The sequence below is a fragment of the Pogonomyrmex barbatus genome, unplaced genomic scaffold (assembly GCF_055798465.1).
Source record: "Pogonomyrmex barbatus isolate J1 unplaced genomic scaffold, ASM5579846v1 scaffold8, whole genome shotgun sequence".
Taxonomy (NCBI): Eukaryota; Metazoa; Arthropoda; class Insecta; order Hymenoptera; family Formicidae; genus Pogonomyrmex; species Pogonomyrmex barbatus.
The window spans coordinates 568,493-592,542 of NW_028297182.1; the positions used below are offsets into that span (position 1 = coordinate 568,493).

At 28.0% G+C, this 24,050-nt stretch overlaps 2 protein-coding genes across 7 annotated transcripts in view; one reads left to right on the forward strand and one right to left on the reverse strand.

The window, feature by feature from the left end:
- LOC105422954 (uncharacterized) overlaps window positions 1-6,423 on the forward strand; it is a 292,571-nt gene extending 286,148 nt beyond the window's left edge. For both annotated transcript variants that reach the window (XM_089084187.1, XM_089084189.1), the window contains exons 12-14: window positions 82-233; window positions 322-394; window positions 872-6,423. In XM_089084187.1, the coding sequence (XP_088940313.1) occupies window positions 82-233; window positions 322-394; window positions 872-893 (247 nt within the window). In that variant the 3' untranslated portion in view covers window positions 894-6,423. The remainder of the gene's footprint in view (window positions 1-81; window positions 234-321; window positions 395-871) is intronic.
- A 134-nt stretch (window positions 6,424-6,557) lies between these two features.
- Window positions 6,558-23,439, reverse strand: LOC105422952 (uncharacterized). Of its 5 annotated transcripts, XM_089084186.1 has the most exons (29): window positions 23,091-23,439; window positions 21,548-22,075; window positions 20,883-21,197; window positions 19,784-19,955; window positions 19,435-19,692; window positions 17,987-19,129; window positions 16,912-17,058; window positions 16,509-16,703; window positions 16,169-16,324; window positions 15,881-16,054; window positions 15,026-15,117; window positions 14,780-14,928; window positions 14,324-14,434; window positions 13,177-13,521; window positions 12,837-13,051; window positions 12,414-12,526; window positions 12,194-12,335; window positions 11,737-11,837; window positions 11,111-11,286; window positions 10,376-10,662; window positions 9,739-9,946; window positions 9,417-9,600; window positions 9,112-9,324; window positions 8,620-8,745; window positions 8,172-8,336; window positions 7,810-7,959; window positions 7,487-7,718; window positions 7,230-7,409; window positions 6,558-6,904 (listed from the first exon to the last, which is right to left on the reverse strand). In XM_089084186.1, the coding sequence occupies exons 1-29, from the start codon at window positions 23,157-23,159 to the stop codon at window positions 6,768-6,770; spliced, it is 6,483 nt and encodes a 2,160-aa protein (XP_088940312.1). In that variant the 5' UTR covers window positions 23,160-23,439; the 3' UTR covers window positions 6,558-6,767. The 5 variants fall into 5 exon arrangements, with proteins under 5 accessions (XP_088940312.1, XP_088940311.1, XP_088940310.1 ...); XM_089084185.1 differs by having other exon boundaries at window positions 15,881-16,324; window positions 16,524-16,703; XM_089084184.1 differs by having other exon boundaries at window positions 8,172-8,333; window positions 15,881-16,324.
- Between the last annotated feature and the right edge of the window lie 611 nt (window positions 23,440-24,050).

Consider the following 24,050-nt stretch of genomic DNA (forward strand, 5'->3'; position numbering starts at 1 on the left):
ATACAAACATATCTAACACGATGAGTTTTCTTATTGCAGAAATACTAATTCTTGATATTCAAATTAAATTATGCGTTTCAGACTGCCAAATGGTCACATCAATTTCGAGAAATTTTGGCAACTAGCGAAGCAGGTGACCGAATTTATTGCGTGGAAACAAGTTGCCTGTCCGTTCGAAAAAAATCCGCGCGTCATTGCCTTCCTCCAAGCGAGTCCTGTACTCACGGAAAATAGTAAGCGAAATCTATTCTATCTATATCTATATTTTGAAAATGCAAAATTGTTTAATCCTAAATTTTTATTTCTCTTTCTTTGCCATAGCACTCGCATTAGCATCTTTCGAATGCGAACCGCCTGATAACAATCCGGAGAAGGAACGTTATAAAGCTTTAAAGTGAGTATTGTATTATATTTGAGACGCGATATCTTTTTTTAAATAATTACATATTATTATTTCTTTAAAAATACTGACACATATTAAAGGGATTGATGAGAATACAAAAGAATTTCGTGTAATCTAACAAACAATTTCAATAGATCAAAATTTTTGCTATGTAATGTAATGTAAAATTTTATTAAACTTCTCTAAATAGTGCCAATATCAATATCAAAGTATTGTAAGTATCGTATTGAAATTTCAACATAATGCAATCTATAATTTCAAAATAATTTCATGCAATGAGATTCTGTATTGTATTCAATTCCATAATATGTTAATTTTATGCATTATCATATCGTATACGAACGAATAAATTTTGCAGAAATTATACAAGAGTTACATTAAACATATATATAAACATTTAATTGCAAAACGTTTTGAAATTACGTAAATAGGAAATAAAGATTTTTCTACAATTGCATATGTTAACAGGTCTGAAATGAATACCCAGTGAAAGCAAGCTATGCCGAAACATGCCGAATGGGAACGGTATTGATATAAATATAAAAATAAGATATTTATAAATATTAATATATTCGTAATCGTAGCTAGTTTACTCGAAAATATAAATAAGGACAAAAATTAAAAATGGGTAAAGAAGCAGACTAAAGTATTACTAGGACAACTTACATAAAGTTAAGTATTTCTGTCGTGCGAATTTATCCATTGTCAAAAATAACTCTTAATAGCAATTTAGCATTATCATGAATATTATCGAATAGATCAACGTAACTACATTAAATTTTTTACGTTAAATCTTTTACGTGCTACACTTGAAAGGTGGAAGAAGAGAAAAAGGAATAGAAAAAAAGCTTTAATTTGATTTAACATTTGATTTAAAAACATTAGTAATTTAAATATTACTGTTGAGAATTTGATTTTAATGAAGTTATTTTATCTGTTTATTAATACCAAATTATCGCGAAAAGATATTATTTATGCGATACTTGTAATGAGTTTTATTTAAAAATAATTAATAAAACTATGCTATTCAATTGTATCTAAATGATCGATATTGTCATATTATCGATAATCAGGTCGATCGATTTCGATCAATATTCGTGAATCGAAGACAGTAAATCATAAATTTCGATCACATCTTAACACTCGAGAATGTTTACATATAGATACATATGGCGAACGCCTCAAGGACGATTATAAAATTCGCTCGACAATGTCACGTAGCCGTAAGTATAGTTCCTAAGCCTGTGACTCGCCGATATTTTTTTCTTTTGAGTGAGAACTGAATCAAGACTCTCTTTATATTTCTGGAAAGTTCCGAGTGCGATCCAGAAATTCTCGGATCCGTTCGAAAGAGTTGCAATCGGCGCGTTCAACCTTTTGTACATAGTCCTTTTGATATACGCTAACTACTAGGTGTGGAGAAATAGGGTCGTTCCTGTAGAGTAAGCCTGCGCGATAAATTTGAGAAATATAATGTAAGAATCGTCGTGCACGTACTTAAAGGGATAAAGAACTAATCACGATGACGGTCAATCGAGGCGAGGAAAATATAAAAGTCGAAAATTTTGGCAAAACGACACACGGCTCAGCCGTGAATTTAGATTTCATACATTTGATATCTATTATTAATCTATTATTAATTTCATAAATAATAATTATGTTTTTCGTTTCTCTTGTGATGCACGCAAATATAATCTGTAAATGAAAAATTGCGCGAATATAGAGTTACTACGCGTAATATACCGATCGAAATCAATTCGTTTAATATATAATCTTCCATGTTTTTTTATAAAATTTGATTAGATAATATCAGAGAGACATGCTTAAAGCATTTAATGTGACTATAAATTATTCTTACAGATTATAGCATAACGTATTACGCAGATTTATGCAGAAAATGCTTGTTATTTTTTTCCCCTCAATGTTTATTAATACAATTTAATTTATAAATGACTGAAATGAAATTGTAAAATATAACAAATTTAACAATGAAATATGTTTATGAATATTAAACATATTCAAATGCCACTATGATATATATTGTCAAAAATTGACAAAAATTGGCTTTTTTAAGAACAAATTTGGTATTAATTAATGTGATTAGTAAGTGTAAATGTAGTGTGTCATATATCTTTGATCAAACATAGAAATGTATTGAATACAAAATTCTAAAATGTTATGAGATAAAATTAATGAAACATGAAATATAAAAGATGTGTTTGTAATCTCCGTGCATCACTGTTTATTGTGAAACCGCATATTTCTTCAATTAATTCAGTGTTTTCGTAATTAAAATTATGCTTCTGCTATAATAATCAGATCAAATTTTCACTTATTTTTATGCTTGGACAAATATTTGCTCAAATAAGTTCGAAAAAAGAAAACATGTGTTTCCGAACAGTTATAGGGACCAAGAGTTCGTTTCTCCTGGGTACGTAAACTTTGCCTATGGCACGACGAAATACTGAAAATTGCAATGGCATGATCGAAGAAGGGAAATAAAATGGTCTGTTTTGAATTTCGCTCACTGAGTAAACGACTTCGCAGCCTGAGAGAAAAATTGCATACAAATCGGAACATCTCAAATTACTATCTCATTTAACTGAAATATATATATATAAATTGAAGAAATAACAATTTTAGATAATAATATTTTACCAGCCTTTGAAATACATTACAAAATAAGATATATTCGAGCTTTTTATTTTCTTTTTATTTTACTCATTCCTATTTGATTTTTAACAAAAGTTTTATGTTATTTGCTCTTATTTATAGCCAAAGAAATAGTCGATAGTATCTTTAAGCTTTATAATAGTTTTGACTTTGTTATGATTTTTTTTTAATAATAAAAACTTTTTTAATAATAAAACACTTTTGCACTTTTCATATATTATTAAAAAATTGAGGAAAATCTTATTTTTTTCTCAATTGCACTTTTCTCTCAGCATATGAAGTAGAGCATAAGAACAAGCAAATACGAAATACACTTAGTATGAAGTGTGCAGAAAGATCGCGTAATAAAGAAAGTATAATTTATCGATTAAAATGACAAATTGTGAGCTCTGCGCAAATCAGATCACCGTAAGGAATATTCAATATATTTCAGATCATCGTAAGGAATATTCGATACATTTTAGATCATCGTAAGAAATTTCAATATAAAAATAAATTTGTGCCACGAGTCATTAATAAAATATGATTATCCATTTTATCTGTATATTTTTCTCCAATCTAATATTTTATTTTTATCTCACACACACACACACACACACACACACACACACACACACACACACACACACACACACACACACACACACACACACATATACATTTATTATCAAAAAATATGATTTATTGAATAATTTATATTGTTAAGTGTCTATGAGCTATGCAAACTTAAATATACGTTTTTCATCAAGAAATGTTTTTAAAACTTTTTATAAACAATGTATATTAATATAAAATTTTTTAGATAAAAAAAAAACAAATACATGAATATGCGCCGAAACTTGCTGTTATGAACATACTTTTTAACATTTTTACAAATTTAGTGACCAATATATTCCGTCATTTTTTATTTGTTATTTTATAAATATTTTATTATCTTTGTCCAATATTATTATCTCAATTGTGATTACTAATAATTCATAAATATTCAAACGAAAGATCTGGTTGCGCCGCAAGCTCGTGTGACACTTTTCCATAAATGTAACAAAGCGACACATGCACGTCATCGTAAATCAATTATTAACGGTAAAAGTAATTATAATGTACCATCTTAAACGGCGTGCATATTACATTGTCAATATCCATATCGTTATATCGCGATCATACGATCGTCATTCGTGTTTATAAATTCCCATTTCATTGTTTATAAATTCCTTCAACTTCCATTAATATACCAGAAATCACTTCCACTTTATTTTTCACTTTTCACAGTGTCACGTCCTCAACGATATTTCTATCGTGTTATTTTGTATAATTCCTGTAATAGACACAATGCACAATAGATTTGCTAAGCAAGAAAGTTGTTGTGAACATATGACACATCGGTACAGAGCCGTTTCCATAATCGAGTAAAACATTTTCCAGATTATTATTAATCTTTCATTTTCCATCACATCTATTTCAATTTTCTACAATCTTTTATCACTACTTTTCTCCTCGCATTCGACAACACTAATGCCGTAATTCTGTAGTTAACGATATATGTACATAAAAAAGATCATGTATGTATATACAATTATATACGTATCTATACGTTACTTAGATTTAAATTATAGGCTGAATTTAAGAGTCGATACGGCGGAAGCGGAAACGGATCCATTTCGTGTCGAGATTTACGATTAATATCAGCGATGATAATCGCAGATCGTCAATCCGAGATTGCCTAACGCCACTTTAAAGTATACATATATTTGTTCTCAATTTATTGAGAATCGACAATAGTTTAATATTTTATATTAAGAAACGACATTTGTTTAATAACTATCTAGTCATTAGATCGTTAGTTTAACCTGAATTTGTGTCATTAAAGGGACAAATCGATCTAAACAATATTTTTTTTATTTAAGTTATATATGAATATTCTTTTTATTTGGTACTCTCTTAACTTTATTAAAATACATATTGCACAATTTTCTGTAATCTTTTCTATTATATAATGTTTTAAAGAAGCTACGATTTAAATATTTTATATTACCATTTTATAATTTCATCATAATTATGATATGATTATTTTAATTATTGTGACATATTTTTTAGTGGCACAGATTTGGGCCTAAATTAAGTAAAATCGAGATGTTAGATTTAATATTTTTTAATTTTTGTGCTAAGCGTATTTTTGATCAACATTCCTTTAAGTAACAATAAGATTACAATTACATTATATGACGTAAGTAGATATCTCCTTTGTAAAATTCTGCGAGCAGTTTACACTTTATTTGTCATCTCACAAGAACAACTAATGTATTTAATATCTTATAATTATTTTTTTTGCATATATGCTGAAAAATGGTATTATGGCAAATCTCAAATGACAAATCTCATTTACGAGATTGTTATTCAAGATCACCAGTTTCTTCAGGAAAAATCTTTAATAGAATCATATATCTATTATAATTTGTGAACTTGTTTTCATTCACAAGCATTTGTAAACATAAGTAACAAAAGTCGATATGATATACGGTATGATAAAAATCGATATGACATATGCCAAGATGAAAAACTTGGACTTTTAATTATACAAAGATTATGCCGAAAATAATGATTATGATTATGATTTATTGTTACTAAAAATAATAACAATGAACATACGAATCCTCTCACATAAATATTATTATTAGTTGAAGAAAACAGATACGACATTTTATAAAGTAAAATGCCAGACTTTTAATATTAAAACTTTGACAAAAGATATACCTTTAGCTAGGAATCTTAAAAAAAAATAAAAAATGATAAAGAAAAATTAGAAAATATATATTGAATGCATATTTTTTATGTTTATAAATCCTTAAATTTTTGTAACAAATTAACAATCATAATTTTCGGTACAATCTTTGTGTCAGGTTTTTAATTTTTTATATTGAATCAATATTTTTTTATATCAAAATATTTTATATATAGATTGTAATAATCTCATCAGTTATGCTTAAAGAACAGCCTCTTGAGAGATCATTATTGTAATTTAATAAGCAAACTTTCGATTTTTGATAAGTTAATTATAAATTTCTTTTATCATCTTCTCTGATGATAGATTCAAACATAATAATATGCTATTCACAGCTATGTAAGTTCGAGCTGAAAACATATCGTTTTTTTTCATAGTTATACAATTCTTTTATTTAATTTATATAAACGCAGTCCGTTGAATTATCACCTTGAACTGAATCAGGTCAGATATATTGAGACGATTGTACATAAAATAGGCTCAATCATGTAAAAGCGGCACAGAGAAAATCATCAATTATTATTACTGTAGAAACGAAGATGTCTTAATAAATTACAAATTAACAGAACTATGTTGACTATTTTATTTTTATTTCTGCATTTTATAATTGATATGTTTTATTTATATCAAGGTATACATTAGTGTCAAAATGAGAATTAATGAAAGGATAGGAGAGGATATATATATATATATATATATATATATATAAAACAAAGTAAGTATTTTATTTACATATAACGATAAAATATTGTAATTTATAATTACAATTGTTAATGAATATTAGTTTGTTAGTAATTTATAATTTATTTAAAGAAATTGATTTTTTATATAAGAAAAATAAGATAATAAAATAAACAAATAGACAAATATGCACGTGTGATTGAAATTTTATAAATGCCGAATTTTATAATTTCATCTACCTGCTAGCGATTCTCTAATTTTTTTATCAATCCATCGACGATAATATGCTACACGAACGTAAACTCCAGGTCTATTCGCCTTACCGCAATGTTGACCCCAGCTAGTTATCCCATATAAACTAAAAGCTCCTATAATATAAAAGGACATAATGTTAACAACGTAATTATTGCAAATTATTAGTTTAATCTAGAAATTAAAAAAAGTCAATATAAAGCTTTCATTTTAAAGCAATTTCAATTCCTAAATAAAAATTCCTAAATAAAAGGTTTTTAGATATGAAAATTTTATAACAGATTTTAAATTTTGTTATCTGTCCATTCTCTATATTATATAAATATATTTTTATTAAAAAAAATTCTGATTGCGCATTCCACCCAAAACAATTGCTATTGTCGTCTCGTGTGTCATATTTTTCATTTAATTAATCTACTGATTATTTACAACACGCATTACCATTGTGATAACATGCCAGAGGACCACCAGAATCGCCATCGCACGTATCGATACCCTCGTCAAGATATCCAGCGCACATCATTCCATCGCTTATAGCACCCTCGCCATAAACATAACTGGCGCGACAAATTGATTGGTCCAGCAAAGGCACCCAGCCGTATCGTAAATCTTTGGATTGTGCTGAAGGAGAAACGATCTAAAATATCCTATAAAAGGATAGTTTAAAATATTTTTTTTCTAATATCTCGCTCACTTACTTGTTTTGCCCGTTTCGACACTACCGAATCCGCTGATCGTGCAATTCAGCCCGGGCGAATATTCAATATTTTCTGGTGGCAAGCAAATTGGCATGATATCATTGCCAAGCGGGATACCAAGGCCCTTAAGCAAAACTAGAGCAATGTCGTTGTTCATTCTATGGCCTTTACGAAATTCCTCATGCACGTAATAATCTTCGATGTTGGCTTCTACTTCCGTTCCTTCGTTTATCTGATAAACGTAAAATGTAAACATAAAGTATCACATACATATCAATGTAAACGCATATTTAGGAGTACTATGATGATAATTGTTTGCTTACGTCAGTGTTATAATCTCCCGCACGAACAAAATAAGTGCCTTTGTTGTAACCTTCCAAACAATGTGCCGCTGTTAGTACGTGTAGAGGCGATATAATAACAGCGCCGCACCAATGACTCGATCGACTGTGCCCTCGGACACGAATGCTCGCCTAAATTTTATTTAACAATCTCTTATTGCGTGTGTTAACTAATATCGCTAATATTGCTACATTTGACGCAATATTTCAGCGTTAAATATAATGTGTGACTAAATAATGATAATTTTTTATTATTATTATTTAGTCACACATTATATTTTTTTTATTATATTTTCTTTATTATATATAAAAATTCTAATATTTATTTTGTGTAAATAATCTACCTGCCAGGGATAAGTGCCTCTCGGTGCAACGGAGCCATGTACCACTTTCTGAAATATTAAGCCTCCATCGTCATTAAAATCTTTGGCGCGCTGACCACAGTTTGATGGGAGTAACTCGTCAATGTTTTGCTCCGGATGTTCTTGACCGTTTACCCAATATGACTGCTTAATAAAGGAAAAATCCAGAAATAAACTAGCAAATCATATAAATGTTATAAAATTTTGTCTATTTTAAAATCTATTGTTACCAAAATCACAATTATTAAACTTATATCAAGGAGTACAATTTTATTATACGTTTTTCAAATAATTAAATATCTTACAAAAATTTTCTGTGAATAAATCGAATCCAAATACTTGTCATTTATCTTTAATTTAATTTAACAGATAAAAGATAGTTTTTAGTTCTGAAAAAGTTATGATGTAACGAATTAAAATTTTCATTTACCTCGGCATTGTTAATATCTCCAGGTGAACAAATTACACCTGCATCCTCGTTATGATCGCAATTATGTTGACCCCAGTGATTATGTTCGCATCGATATAATTGCGATTCGTTTCCATGACAAAAAACCTATATAAAAATTTAAAATTGGCTTAGAATTTTAATAAAATAACAGTAGAGTTATATCGTTATAGCTGTTATCTATTACTTATTAATTATTATTTTCCTTATCTATATTAAATTATTAACGTTATTTTCCTTATCTATATTAAATTATAACGTTTAATATTTAAAAAGCAAACTACATAATTAAGTCATTATAATAAATAAATAATTTTAAATGAGAAGGAAGAATTAAATAAAATAAGATAAATAAATATTAGAGAGAAGAGAAAAAAAATTTCAAATAGAAGTTAAAAAATTTTTACAATATAAATTGTTCAAGTGAGAAAATGTCAGAACACAATAATTAAATGTGAGCAACGAATATAATACTTCATCAAGCCATATTGGTCCTTGACCAGGCCCAAAGAAACCATTTTTCTTAGCTATTGCAATACCGCCGTATCCCAAAGATCTACAAATGACCATTGCCGTAGCATTTGTAAAGTCGTCATCGCATACGGTGCCCCATACGCCGTGATGGCGCACTTCTACTCTTCCTTGTAGAGGACTACTGCCATTCGCCAAGCGCAATTCAAACGGTGCCTAATGGTGTCAAAATATCGTATCGTATACATCGAATCGTATAGCTTATATATTTATGTAAAACTACTATTTTTATTTTTCTTGTAACTCACATCGCAATGTTCCGGACTCTCATCGGAATGATCTGGACAATCGGTCACTTCGTCACAAATGAAAGGAGTCGGTATACAAGTTGGACTATTGTCACATTTCCAATAACCTTCTTGACAAGTATTGACCGCGATCTTACATACAATTCCAACAGCCTCTTCCGGTTGACAATTATGAACTCCCCATCTAGAAATAAGAATATGAATAATTTACCTATCAAATCTGTAGTAGTATTGCTATTTTAATCAATTTGTAATTTTAGACAAAGAATATAAGAAGATATAAAAATACGAATAACTAATATATAAAACAATCAATTTCTACCCGTTAAAATCGCATTCCCGTAACGTGGTCTCGTTTCCACGACATTTTAATTGATCCACCATAAATCTCGTGGGTGGATCGAGATTTCCATAGAATCCACCTGGTCTAACTTCCAAAGCTCCAAGTTCGAAACCAAGCTCTTTACAAATAACGTCAGCATTAATCATACCAAAGCCGTCATCGCATACCTGTCCCCAATATCCTAAAACTATCGATAATACGGATATTGATTAAATTTATACAGCAAAAGTATGAGAAACGAAAGGAAAAAAATATTTTCAAAAGATTTATTTGGTCTTTTTCTTATAATCTTTTGTTATAATAATAACGTATAGATTTATTTCGGCATTCAATTATCTATATAAAAAATATATTAAAAGATTTCTTTCTAAATGTTTATTTGTATATATAAATCGATGTGACGTGATAAAAAGAAGATATATCAAAAGTACTATCACTAATAAAAAAAAAAATAATAATAAAAATAATAATAGAAATAATAATAATAGAAATTGTAATATAATATTATAATAAAATATGATATGTTTTATCTAGTTTATTTAGTAGTAGTTTTGTATTATTATATTTATATTATTGTTATTATAGTTTTATAATATTCTTAATAAACTCTACTTACTTTTAACTTCTACTCGGCCCTCGTAACTGTTATTTGCTCCAGCTAAACGGATACTGTAATCAAAATTTTCAGCTGTGCAAATACTTTCATCGCTGCGATCATTGCAATCGTTTTTGCCATCGCAAACTTTTGTTTGATTTATGCACTTGTGATTATTGCAAATATACATGCCATCACAGTTCACGCTTCTTTCTCGCATTTCATAATAATCAAATTCCTTATCAGGTTTGAGTGCACCAGTCAAGCCGATATTACTGTTACTCAATAAGCACACATTGCCATCCGATCTAAAACGAGACATGATATCTTTATATATAACTATATCTATATATATATATATATATATATATATATATATATATATATTTATATATGGTATATATAGAAACGATAATTAATTTTAATAGTTAATAAAAATCCTATACTTAGGCAAGAAATCATTTGTCATATATGCAGCAAGTATAAATTATATACTTATATACATTATAATCATTTGTCATATATGTAGCAAGTATAAATTATATACTTATATAAATTATATACTTTTACAAAGAATTTCTATAAAATTGTTATATTAAACATATTAATAATAACATTTATATTATATATTATAAATATTAATCATAATTTGCTACTTTAATAAATAATAAAGTCCTTTTTTTTCAATATAGTTTTTCTTAATCAAATATGTAATTAAATAATGACTTAATAAATAAAAATAATTTTTAAACAAACTTGTGATTAAATGAGCGACAAGTAAAATCAGCTTCTTTGCATCTTAAAGCACAAGTTTTCAAAGGTGTATTTAACCATTTTTCCACATCGTAGCCGTCAAGTTTATGTTTCGCGGATTTTTCAAAGAGATTGAGATCCATTATACATTTTCTTTCATCAGCTCCATTTGTACAATCCTAAATAATTAAAGTAATTGTTAAAATAATTATATCTTTCATTTTTATTTAATAAAATAAACTTAGTAAACAAAATAATAAGTTATATTAACGAATTAAAATTGGTAAAAGTTTAACAAGTTATAAATTGCAATTTTACACACACACACACACACACACACACACACACACACATACCTGCGCGCGCGCGTGTGTGTGTGTGTGCACAAAATAATACAATAAAACATTAAAATTTAAGTTAATTAAAAATTTCAAAAAGATTTAAAATCTTGAATATTTTCTTACAAGTATTTTTGTCAATTTAATATCTCCAATTGCAACTTCAAGAATAAAACTTTTAATTTTTAAATTTATATAAACAAATGTATTTCATGTCAGCAAATTTTATTTTATAGCAAACATGTGCTTAAATATATATATATATATATCTCTCTATATCAAATTTCTCACCTCTTCTCCATCGCAAACCCATGGAGATGGAATACACTCTCCTGGTGTACATTCAAAATGTTTAGGCTTGCATTGCCCAGTTAACATCGATCGTTTTGAATCTAGAGACAAAAGTAATTCATTTTATGTAATGTATGTAATAAATAATAATTTTTATCTTACCAAATACCAATTCTTTTTTTATAATTCAATTTTTTATGAGATTGAGAAAGATATTAGCTTTAGGATCCTTTAAGGATATATCATGTCCATTTTTATAATTTTTATATAATGTTTACATAATAAACTTACAGATAATTCTAAATTGCATTTAAAATTAATACGAAAAAATTTAGCAACGATTTAAAAATGACTTCTTCACACCGGCATTTAACCTTCCAGTACGGTATAAAGTTCAGTGTTGGCAATTTATAATTCGATCAAAAAGATTTAAAGTTAATAAATATCACATATATACCAATATTTCCACAGGCAGGAATATCACAATATTCACGTTCCCCATTTTCAATGAAGCACCATGGTCTTGATTCCTTTATCGGATTGGGATTTCTACAATAGTTATGTGTTTTCAGCTTTTCTCGAATTTGTTCATTGACAACCTATGGTGGTAGAAATTAAATTATACTTAGACAGACAACATATCTTTAGACACATATAACATTTTTACACAAACCTACATTTATGCGTAATTGATGTGCGATTCTTTTGTCAGCCCATGGAAGACATTTATTTCCTAATACTGTTACGTTGGCCTTACCAGTGTATTGATTTCCTTTCCCATAAACGCAACCTGAAATGTATGATATAAAATTGCAAATCGTCTTTCTATATATCCGACATATTTGTCATACTATATGTTATAAAATATTGTATTATTTTATGTTTCAAATATTATACAATGTATGTACAATATAGGATATTTGTATCTAAAATCAAATTAAGTAAACATCCGATAAAATATAGCAGTATATATAACATGCAAGTTGATTTAGAAAAAAAAAAACGAAGAATTATTAAATATAAAATCATATAATTTATCATGTTTAATTTATTGCAACATAAGCGACATATATTTTAATTCAATAATCTATTAATGATACCGATATCATCATATGGCCTCTTGCAAATGAAAGAATGCCCTTTTGAAGTAGTTGCACAATCTTCAGTATCCCAGAAGAAATAATCTGTGTTACATATTGACTCGGGTCGTTCGTGACATGGAAATTTCCGTTTCATTACGATACAAAGAGGACGAGAACCCACCCATGGTGGTTGTAAGGTATCATTCATCCATCCAGGCCACCATTTTGTAAATCTAACAAAATGTCCATATTTTATTGTTTATTTAATTTTAACAAGGCGTAAATTAATTATTCGCTCAACACTCAAAGTGTAGTTGGCTTAACAAAAAGAGAAAAAAGGTCATTATAATAATCATACTTGAATTTCGCATGAGTGGAGTCCGCCCACAGCCACAAGCTACGATTCATGGTAGCGAAACCAAAGCCGGAAGTCATAATCGAGCTAACTTTCGGATGGGATTGCAACAGCCACTCCGAAACAAAGTTATTCTCCGCTTGATTAGTGATGTCGATGAGTCGTGCATTCCTTTGTTTACAGTGGTCTAATGCTTCAGCATGATTAAGTCCGCTACTAGGATCAGCTAAATAGTAGCAATGTCCATTGTGAGGAATTTCGTCCTTGCGACAATGCGCGACACGATTGGAGACGCATCGTACACCGATTGCATCTCTATCTACACGGCACTCTTGATTATGCGTGAATCTAAATTATTGTTCAATGTTTTAACAAAGATCGTTGTTACAATTTGTTTTTTTTTTTAATTTTTTTTTAAATTTTTTAAATATTGTAAATAAAAATAATCACAAATTTAAGTTGATGGCGAACCAATGAGTGAACCCCCCCGACGAGAACGTTCAGACATATGTACCTCTAAACATACATAAATATATTTATGTATATTTATGTATACACACATACATACACTCATATATACATTTCTGCACGCATATGAACAAATTTTCATCGATCGATTTTTCGTATCGCAGATAGATATCTAGCTTAATACTAAAAAACTCAACATTGTTTCTTCATGTAATCTTCTAATTTAGCACATATCAGTTTTATAGGTGTAGACTGCAAAATTTTTATATAAAGCAAATTGACGCGACTTGAGAGCTCTGGACGTTATATTAAAGTACCAGATCGTAAAAAAGATCTAAATGATAAAAACTCTTTCTTGATACAAAATTCATGCTAGACACATATCAAATGCATAAATTTTAATTGTGGAAAATGATTTCCAAATCTATAAAATTAATACAAAATTAAATCAATAAAAAAATCATATACTGTCGGTAATATAGACGAGTTCAACATCCTCTTAAGAAATAAAAAGATAAATAATCGCAAATTTACTACTATTACGCATACAAAAAAATCTAGATTTTTTCTTCTCTCTCTCTCTCTCTCTCTCTCTCTCTCTCTCTCTCTCTCTCTCTCTCTCTCATCATCTTTATTAAAAGGAATGTTTATATATAAATTATTAATGACAACAGTATCTTACTTGCATGATTGAAATCTGGTTTCATTGCCATGACATGTTACAGTATTCGCAGCAATCCAAGTTGGCATATTATTGCGATTATTTCTGCCTTGCCAAGCCATTTCTGCGCCTCTACAATAAATAAAAAAAATATATATATATATATATTTTTTTTTTAAATCCTAAATCCTTTATATTAAGCTTTAACAACAAATGAATATTTTATCTTTATTTGTTTAACAAATAAAGTTAGATTATTAGAAAAAACGGATAATATATAAAATTATTATATAATATATAAAATTATTATATATTATCTATAAATAAAAAGTATATATTAAAAATATATTACATAGAATTTAAATATATATGATGCTATTATAAGTATGTATATGCGCATAGTTACAAAATGTAGAGTAACATAAATGAGAAATTTCAACACAATTTTTAAAATATAATAATTTTTCTATTTGATACCTGATATATCCCAATTGTCTACACAAAATATGAGCTTCCTTTAAAGTCCAACTATTTCTTGAATCACACACAATGCCCCAACCAGGCAGTATTCCTTGTACTTCAACATAACCATTATTAGGCCCAGAGCCATCTCTCAAACGAACAGTCTATTAATATATTGAATAAAATATTATTTTTTTATTATAATCAAGATTGAATTTTTTTGAATTTATCTTTATAATAATAAATATTAAATGTTCTCACCTGACCAGATATAGGTGTTAAGTGATCAAATCTTTTTGAGTGTGTTAATGGATGCACTGGCTGCACATAATAAACTGGGAACGGAGATTCTTCTACAATTGAAATAAATTTTTTGTTTACTCCTTTTTATTATTTTTTGTATTTGTTTAAACAATGTATGTATTGCGTTGTTAGTGTTGTATATACATACATCATCTACATGAATATATTTTTATGCAGCAATATTTATATGTAAAATTAAAATTATGCGAAAGCAAAAAAAGAAGCACATGCAAAAGAACAAAATCAAGTCAGCTAAAGAAAACTGTGTAAATAAAAGGTAAATATATAATGTATGTAAAAAAAAAAAATATATATATATATATATATAATATATAGTACATAAATATTGTATGTATAATAGTAAAAATAGAACAATTGTATTTAAACATCTTTCACATTACATAATATCCTTTTAATAAATAATTATTAAGTAAAATAAAATAGATTTTTCTACACAAAGTATATATTTAATATTTAAAAATATTTGAAACATTCATTAAATAATAATTAGTTAACAGAAATTTTAACTTGACTCATTGATTTGAATTTTAAACTCAGAAAATAAATAAATCTCATTTTATAATTTTATTTTTTGCAACAAAAAACAATAGTATTTTATTATGCTCCCTCCGTAAGCTTAATCCAAAAGTAAAACATTTATTTTATTACTGCACAATACTTTGAACGGCGAGAAAGTAGTTAGAAAAAAATTATGCACTAAAGCAAATAAAGAAATAACTTACCAAAATTTTACAGCATTCAATACATACATAAAAGCGTATAAAATTGCATCAAATTATATCATTAACTTACTTTCTTGAAACGGTGCTGTTTCAATATTAAAAAATTCTACATCGGTACTCTTTGGACCGATTCTCATAATGACCGATGAAGTCGTTGTTGTTTCGGTCTTATTTTTGAAAATTAAACTAGGCTTCCACACGTTTTTATCCAATACATCCACGTCATAATTATTTATCTCGGGTTCTATAACATCCGGAGATTTCGAGTCTACATTATTATTACTTATCTTTGTTGTATCATTATAATTCCAATGATCATCTTTATGTTCACTTGTGACACTAGATAAATTGAATTTACTTGTGTCAGAACTATACATCTCTTTTCCCATCGTACTGTTTGCAAAATCCCTTCCTCTCCTTGATAACTCGAGCTGTTTATATGAAATTCTCTTGGTTGATTCTGTCATCAATGGTGTCATTGTAGCATTAAAAGACGATGTATGATTATCAATATCTATTAAAAAAAAAAAAAACTATTTCAGTTCAGTCCAAACATTTACAAATATAAATTGCAAAATTTAAATACAATTATCACAGTATTAGTACTAGTAAATAAAATCGTAAAAGTAGTATAAATCATCAAACAAGATATATTGCTAATAATAATAATAATAATAATAATAATAATTGCTAATAACAATTAAGTTGTATACTATTAAAAGTGTTATTCCAAATGGGTTTTCCAGCACCATGCGATTGATGGATCTTTAAACGTTCTTGATTATTTTCAATCTCTTTCGTAATATAATGACCTTTTATACCATTTGGATTATTTACATATATTCCATTTGGATAAAAATTTGTTTCTGCATATTGAGTTGTATTCTTAGATTCTGCAATAAGTTATAAAATGTGATTTTGACCATAAAATATTATAAAAAAATATCTTATTTATTCAAAAAATAATTTATATATTGTTTGTAACAAAAATAATATACATATACATAATAATAATAATACATATAGAAATTTGCATTTAATGTGTATTTATTATCAAGTAAATAAAAAAATAACTTAAGATTATAAGATTTGTCTACAAACCTATTTGTACTTGATTCTTTGAATTGACATTCGTTTTTGATGCCCATTGTGTCATTTTTGTATCCATTTTTGCATCAACCGTACTTTGCTGATATGTATTATCTTCAAATTGCTGTGTACGCAGTTTGTCATCTTGACTGCCTATGCCTGCGAAACATTGATCTTTCTTATCCATATTTAGTTACACAACAAGTTTTATCTACAAATCAAAAATATTCTTCTTAACAAATGAGTTATAAATATACAAAAACGTTTCACATTTTTACCTATATATATATATATATATATATATATATATATATATATATATATATATATAATTTCTGATTAAATATAATTATCTATATATATATATATATATATATATATTATTGATCTATAATGTAAATATTTTATATGTAAATATTTTATTATGTTCAAACATATATTTATTTACTTATTTATTATCATGCATGTTTCCCATTCCTCCTATCAATTAATAAGATATAACAACATGCAAATATAATATCTAGGCATACTATTAAATTTCATGCATCATAACTGATAAAAACGTCATATGCATATTTGCATTGTTTATTCGGTATCATGCCAATATAACATGATTTGTTTATATAACTTCTTACGAAATTAATTCATGCAGCATGCAAATTTCCCAATAATTTTGCAATAGTGTACATTTGCTCTAAATTGTGTTATTGAACTATATACTATATACTAATTATAACCAATCTTTTAATAGTATTTTAAAAATTGATAAGAAATAATCGTACACGTATAATACAAAAATATAATTAAAAAAAGCAAATAAAACATTTTTTATATAACAATTGCATAAAAAAATATTATTTTTATATATATATATATATATATATATATATATATATATATTATCAGAATAATTTTATTTATAAGAAGAATAAGTCAACATTTTATTATTAAAATAATAAACAAATTTGATAACTAATTTTAAAAAATATATATATATATATTATCATAATTTTACATATAAAAATATATAAAAATAAATCAACATTTTATGGAAATAATAATAAATTTGATATTAATTTTTATCTACCTTGATGCCATGGACGTGTTCGAACTTCCGTCTGTACTTCTTGATTTTGTTGATCATGCCGCGTATTCGGTTTGAAACGAGATCCATTATGTTGATTCCAAGCGATATTTTCTTGTCCTGCCCAAGGAGAAGATAGTCCATTTTGTAGCGATCCGTTTTGGTTCGCAGCAAATTTATTATCACTATTTAAGAAAACATTTCCAACGAGTGGAGAAGTATTATTGAAGCCGGGATGATGAAGTCTAGGATTCGTCCCGCTATGATCTTGCCTATTTGGGAGCAAGTGATCATGATCGATTCTTCGACTTGATGGCAAATTATCATCAATAGGGGCATAAAATGATGTTTTGTTATGTTTGCTATAAAACTGTGTATCATCTTCATTGTGTTCCTTAGTAGGAAAATACGGTTGAAACTGCTTTTGGTCTGTTTCACTCGATGTAGCATGTTCAACGTAATGATGATTATAATGATGATCGTGATCGGGACGCCAATGACCATCACTTGCGTTTGAAGTATAAACTCCGTGATCATATTTTCGATTACTAATAGTAGCAATAGGACTACTTGAGTTCCAACTTGGATTCGCTGGTGGATTCGATGTAGGTCCATAATAATGATGATGATGATGATAGTGATAATGTTGACCGGGAAGATAATATTCATGACCATAACGACGATCTTGATTTATGTCACCTGACCGTGATCCTCCTGGATGATTAGGTTGTTGTGAATCTTGACCAGTTCTATAATCTCTCGCCCATTGCCTAGTCGAGTGATTTTGAAATTTATAATTACTATCAGAAGGTTGTTCGAAATTTTTACTACTTGACGTCCATTCTGGATGATGTGATGTATAATCTTGGTATTGATTTTCTTCCACTGGACGTGACTGATAACGATTATGATAATTTACAGTTTGTTCATAACGATTATAAAGTGGTCTCGGAGTTGTTCGTGTTGGTATCCAGGATTGACTTGTCATAAATGGTCTCCAAGTTGGTTTAAGTACCGTACTTATTGTCGTACTATATTCCGGTCGAGAAACATAAGCACGAGAATTATGAGTTTTATGATCGTCAATTCTATCAAATCGAACCCAAGTACTGTCTTCTATTTTGTGTACTTTATCACCGAATTTATCTACAATCCAAAAATTATGCGTATTATTTATTTTTGCCTTAATACCTTTAAATGGATTAATTAATCGCAGATCCTGTTATATATAAAAATAATGCATAGTAATTTGATTAATAAATTGATTTCATCTATTATATTAATTGTTAAATAATACAGAATATAGGATTCATTAAAATGCATTTAATCAATATATCTAAATTTATGTACTTTATTTTTCTAGAAACATAATTGCAAATTACTTTGAAAAAATACTTAATTGTCAAAATTAATAGTTTATATTATCTATTAATTTATTACACTAAACATACCTGTTTTACAACTGGGCACATTGTAGGGCCAATCACAAACCGTAGAAACAGGATTGAAAACTGTTCCCGGACCACAATCCATTATATAAGTAATACCATTTGTACATTGAAGAAACTTTTTGCACGTTTCCGGATGAGGTAAAAATCCCGTAAAATCCGTAGGACATGTAATTTTTACTTCAATATATTTTGCCTTATCGTGTCCAAAGTTTAAATTTGGAGGTGAAAATTTGTCACTTTTATCAAATTTAAAAGCGTCTATGTAGTAAAATAGATTTAAATAAATAATGTTTTTACAATATTGTGCTAATAAGATATTTCATCAAATACATAATTATTTAATGATTACCTTCACAACCTTTGACATTTTCGGGCCGATCGCATATCCCAATAACAGGATTGAAAACTGTTTCAGGACCACAATTCATAATATAAGTTACACCATGCGCGCATTGTACAAATTTTGTGCAATCTCCATGATGCGGCAATAAACCAGTCAAAAAAGGTGGACATTTCGGTTCCTGACAAGTAAATTGATAGAATAGTTAGTACAATAGAATACGTTTGAGAAAAGTGTTCTGTTTAAGAGGATGCTTGACTCGTCTGTTCTACCGACTGAATATATATTTAGTATTTTTCCATTTTTTTTCGCTTTCCTTACATAGATTAAAAAATCCTTTTACAGGATGAGAGAAAATATCCAACTAAGTATGAAAAGATATTAAATGATATAAAAAAAAAAAAAAAACAAAAAATAATTTTATAATAGAGTTTTCCGTTACTGTTTAGATTAATTATTCACTTGATATAAATAATGCCATGTAACTATTGAACTTGAAACTTACCTACCCATATTTGTACAATATCTAAGAATATTTGGAGATCTTCAAAATATGATTTGAAAGCTTATAGGAGAAGTAAATGGAAAAGTACGAAAGTATGCGAAGTTTAGGAAATTAAATTCATACATGTGCAGAAATATATGTATGAGTGTATGTGTGTTTTATATATATATATATATAAATAATATATATATATATATATATATATAAAATATAAATATAATATATAATAATATATATATATATATAAATAATATATAAAATATATATATATATATTAAATGTATATATATATATATATATATATATATATATATATATATTATATATATTTAAATGTGCATGTGTGTATGAACGTTCTCGTCAGAGTTTGCTCGTCAGTCCAGCATCCTCTTAAATCAGACACAATGTCATTAAATAAATTAATAAAGTTTTATATATAATTTAAAATATAAAATTTTAAATAATTTAAAATAATTATATTTAAAATAATTTAAAAATCAAACTAACTAAATTTTAATTTATAAAACTATTATATAATGTTATTATATAAAGTTATTATTATTTATAAAGTTATTATTAATACTATATTGTCAAAAAACATACTTGTAATTTTTGCGATTTTCGATTAACTTGGAATTCAGAATCTGATTCTTTGAACTTGGCGAATTCATCCTCGTAACATTTTACTTTGTGTGGAAAATCGCATTCCAGGGTATCAGGATTAAAATGAGTACCAGGAGCACAGGGTTGAACAAATGCGCGACCCTTCCAACAATTGACGAAAAATTTGCAATCTAGCGGATAAACAAATTGTCCTGTCGAATTGTTGTCAGGACATTGAATACCTAATTGAGGATTATATCGAGCCACTTTATGTTGCGATTTTTGTGAAAGAAGTATGTTTTCCTTTCTTGGTTTCTATATAAAAAGATAAAATCAATGTCGTCGCAATGCAAATGATGTCTAACAAATATAATCACAAAAATAATGAAAAAAAAATTGAAATAAATTTAAAGTTCTTTTAAGTGTTCTTTACACATCTTCTAAAACAGTTGCTCTTTGAAATTTTATTTTTAATTGAAACATGCATCGTAGATTAAGGTTTAACGTATATTTCTCGAATCTATTATTTTATTCACAAACATCTTAGGTCTCGACAAAAAAATATCGTATCTATAGAATTCTTAGTTTCATCTTAAACTTGACATGATGTGAAATGTATATAAAACATGAAAAAAATATTTTATATAAACATATAAGAAAATTACCGTGCTGTCAATAGCCACGCCTTCGTACAAATTTTCGTTCTGAAATATGTGGGTTTGTTTAGTTTCATCATTTCTCGGTGGATGTTTATATTCAAACTCAATTTCGTTTGGAAACTGAACGCGATTTTCATTCGATTTTGATTCGTGTTTAAAATGATTATAATTTTTATCGAAATAAGTAAAATCATATTCCGAAGGAGGTTTTAGATTTTCTTCTTGTTTCAACTGATCAAATTCGAAATTATGATGTTGTTCTGGGATCTTTTGTGAAATTTGTTCAGGAATTTGTTTAGAAATGTAATCCTGTGTATCAATTTGCGTTCTTTGTTCAATTTCGCTATTTGGAGCTTTTCGCCAAGAACTCCAATTCTTTGTGCTAGGTTTGGATGTAACGTTGTCTTGTGATTGATACCATTTTGGAGAACGTAATGTTGTTTGAACGTACGATTCTGTCTCGGTCGAATGCCAAGGAAGCACTGATTCACGACGTTCTGGCGGTTTCGTAGTTGTCGCTCTTGGATCGTAGATCTGCGATATAAAATTGACAAAAGAACATCAAACGCACAGTTTTAACTTTTATGAATATACAAAAGAAATGAGTATATCTAAAGATGAGTATACCAAAATGAGACAAATTTCTTTGTTTCATTATCATATATTAATTAAAATACTTCGATAGTAAGTAATGAATAAGATTCTCGTATTTAATACAGTAAATAATATTATTATTACTAATAAATAAATAAAATGTGTTTGACAATTCTTGAGTGATTGCATTGTTTTTTTAATTTTAATAAACACGTATATTTCATTTTAGCAATTAAAATTTTAATAATTAATGTAAATTAAATCATATATGATTTAAATATCGCACACTTTTTATTTGCGTTTGTGAATATATTGTACCCATAGTTATGTCACGTGCACGTATACGTATATATATATATATATATATATATATACATGGTAAGAGAGAAAATATATGTCAATGACACACATATTTTCACAATTGTTCTATCTAAATACATTATTTCGGTAGCCTGATTGCCACATCTGGTAATAAATTTACATTACATGTTTAGATATATGTCGTTATATAACAGACAATCAATTAACGCAAATATCTTTTAACTCAGTTCATTAGTCTTATGCTATATATCATATAATATGTATTACATTATTATTGCATCAATAAGAAAATTAAGTGTGTCTCTGTTTTATCAAATTATCAAATATTATCGAGTTTAAAGGTAATATAAGTTTCCTCGCTATAAATCTTGGAAAGAATACAATAAGAATACAAGTTTGCTTTGCATGCTTGTATTTTCGTATTTACGTTATCATTATATAATAAAACATTGATATTTTTTTGCGATATTTTTTTCAACTTTCTATATTAAATTATTACTTCAACTCTTAGTCAAACTCCTAGTCTTCACATTTTGATTACGATTTTAAATAGAGTTTTGAAACAAAAGAAGGATAGGAATTAGCTACTGTATGTATCACCGAACACTCGCAAGCAAACAACTTCATCACATACCGCGGAAGAAAAAGCAGCAATATAAATGAAGAGGAACGCAACGAAGAAATGATTAAAACACAATGTCATCTTCGATATTTCCACGATACACTGAACATCATACTATACTGATTCTTGGGTCTCTAAAACCGTAGGCGCCTGAAATGCTAATCTATCCCGTTCCACTCAAAAGCAGATACTGATATACTTGAAGAAACAAGTGCTCCGAATTCAAGGAAATCGAAGGAGAAACTGGAGGATTATCAGCCAGAGAGGTCGAGGTTCATCTCAACAAAAGATGTAGATAACGAAACGAAAAGAGAGAGAGAAGAAAAGTTCTCCTCCTCAGTTTGAGACGTATGCTTAAGTATATATACGTACGTAAGATGAAAAAAAAAAAGAAGCATGCCGATAAAAAGTCAACATAATAAACGAGCGAGTGCAAAACAGACTACTATTTGCCAATTGACGGTGCCTGAACAAACCTCTCCTTGTGAATGCCGGTGATAAGCCGGCCTTTATAAAGGGACTGATACCAAGGACGTAGACACAGATAACACGGGATGACAAATGGGATAAGATTGCCATTTCGTACGACGCTTTATTGAGCCACTTTGGAATCTTTCTCAATCTTTCTTCACGATGAAAATATAATACGTTTACAGCATGTGATCTCAACAAATCTTTCGTTTCGTAATTTATAGCTTCCGCGAGAATCCGAAACAGTTGATGGACCCACGAGCCGGTGGGTCGACGTAACTGGGTCGAAAATGTAAGTGGGCTCGCATGTTTCCAGCTTGCATTTTCCATCGCTGCACATGACATACTTATTGCAATCCTCTGGATAAGACTTGCCATCCTGCGTAAAAAAAACGCACAAAAGTTTAAAATGATAATCGTTATACATAACAATCGTCTTACATATTAATTTTTCAAAAGAAAAACAAAGACTCATCGTACTTCTGATTTATTACTTGATTT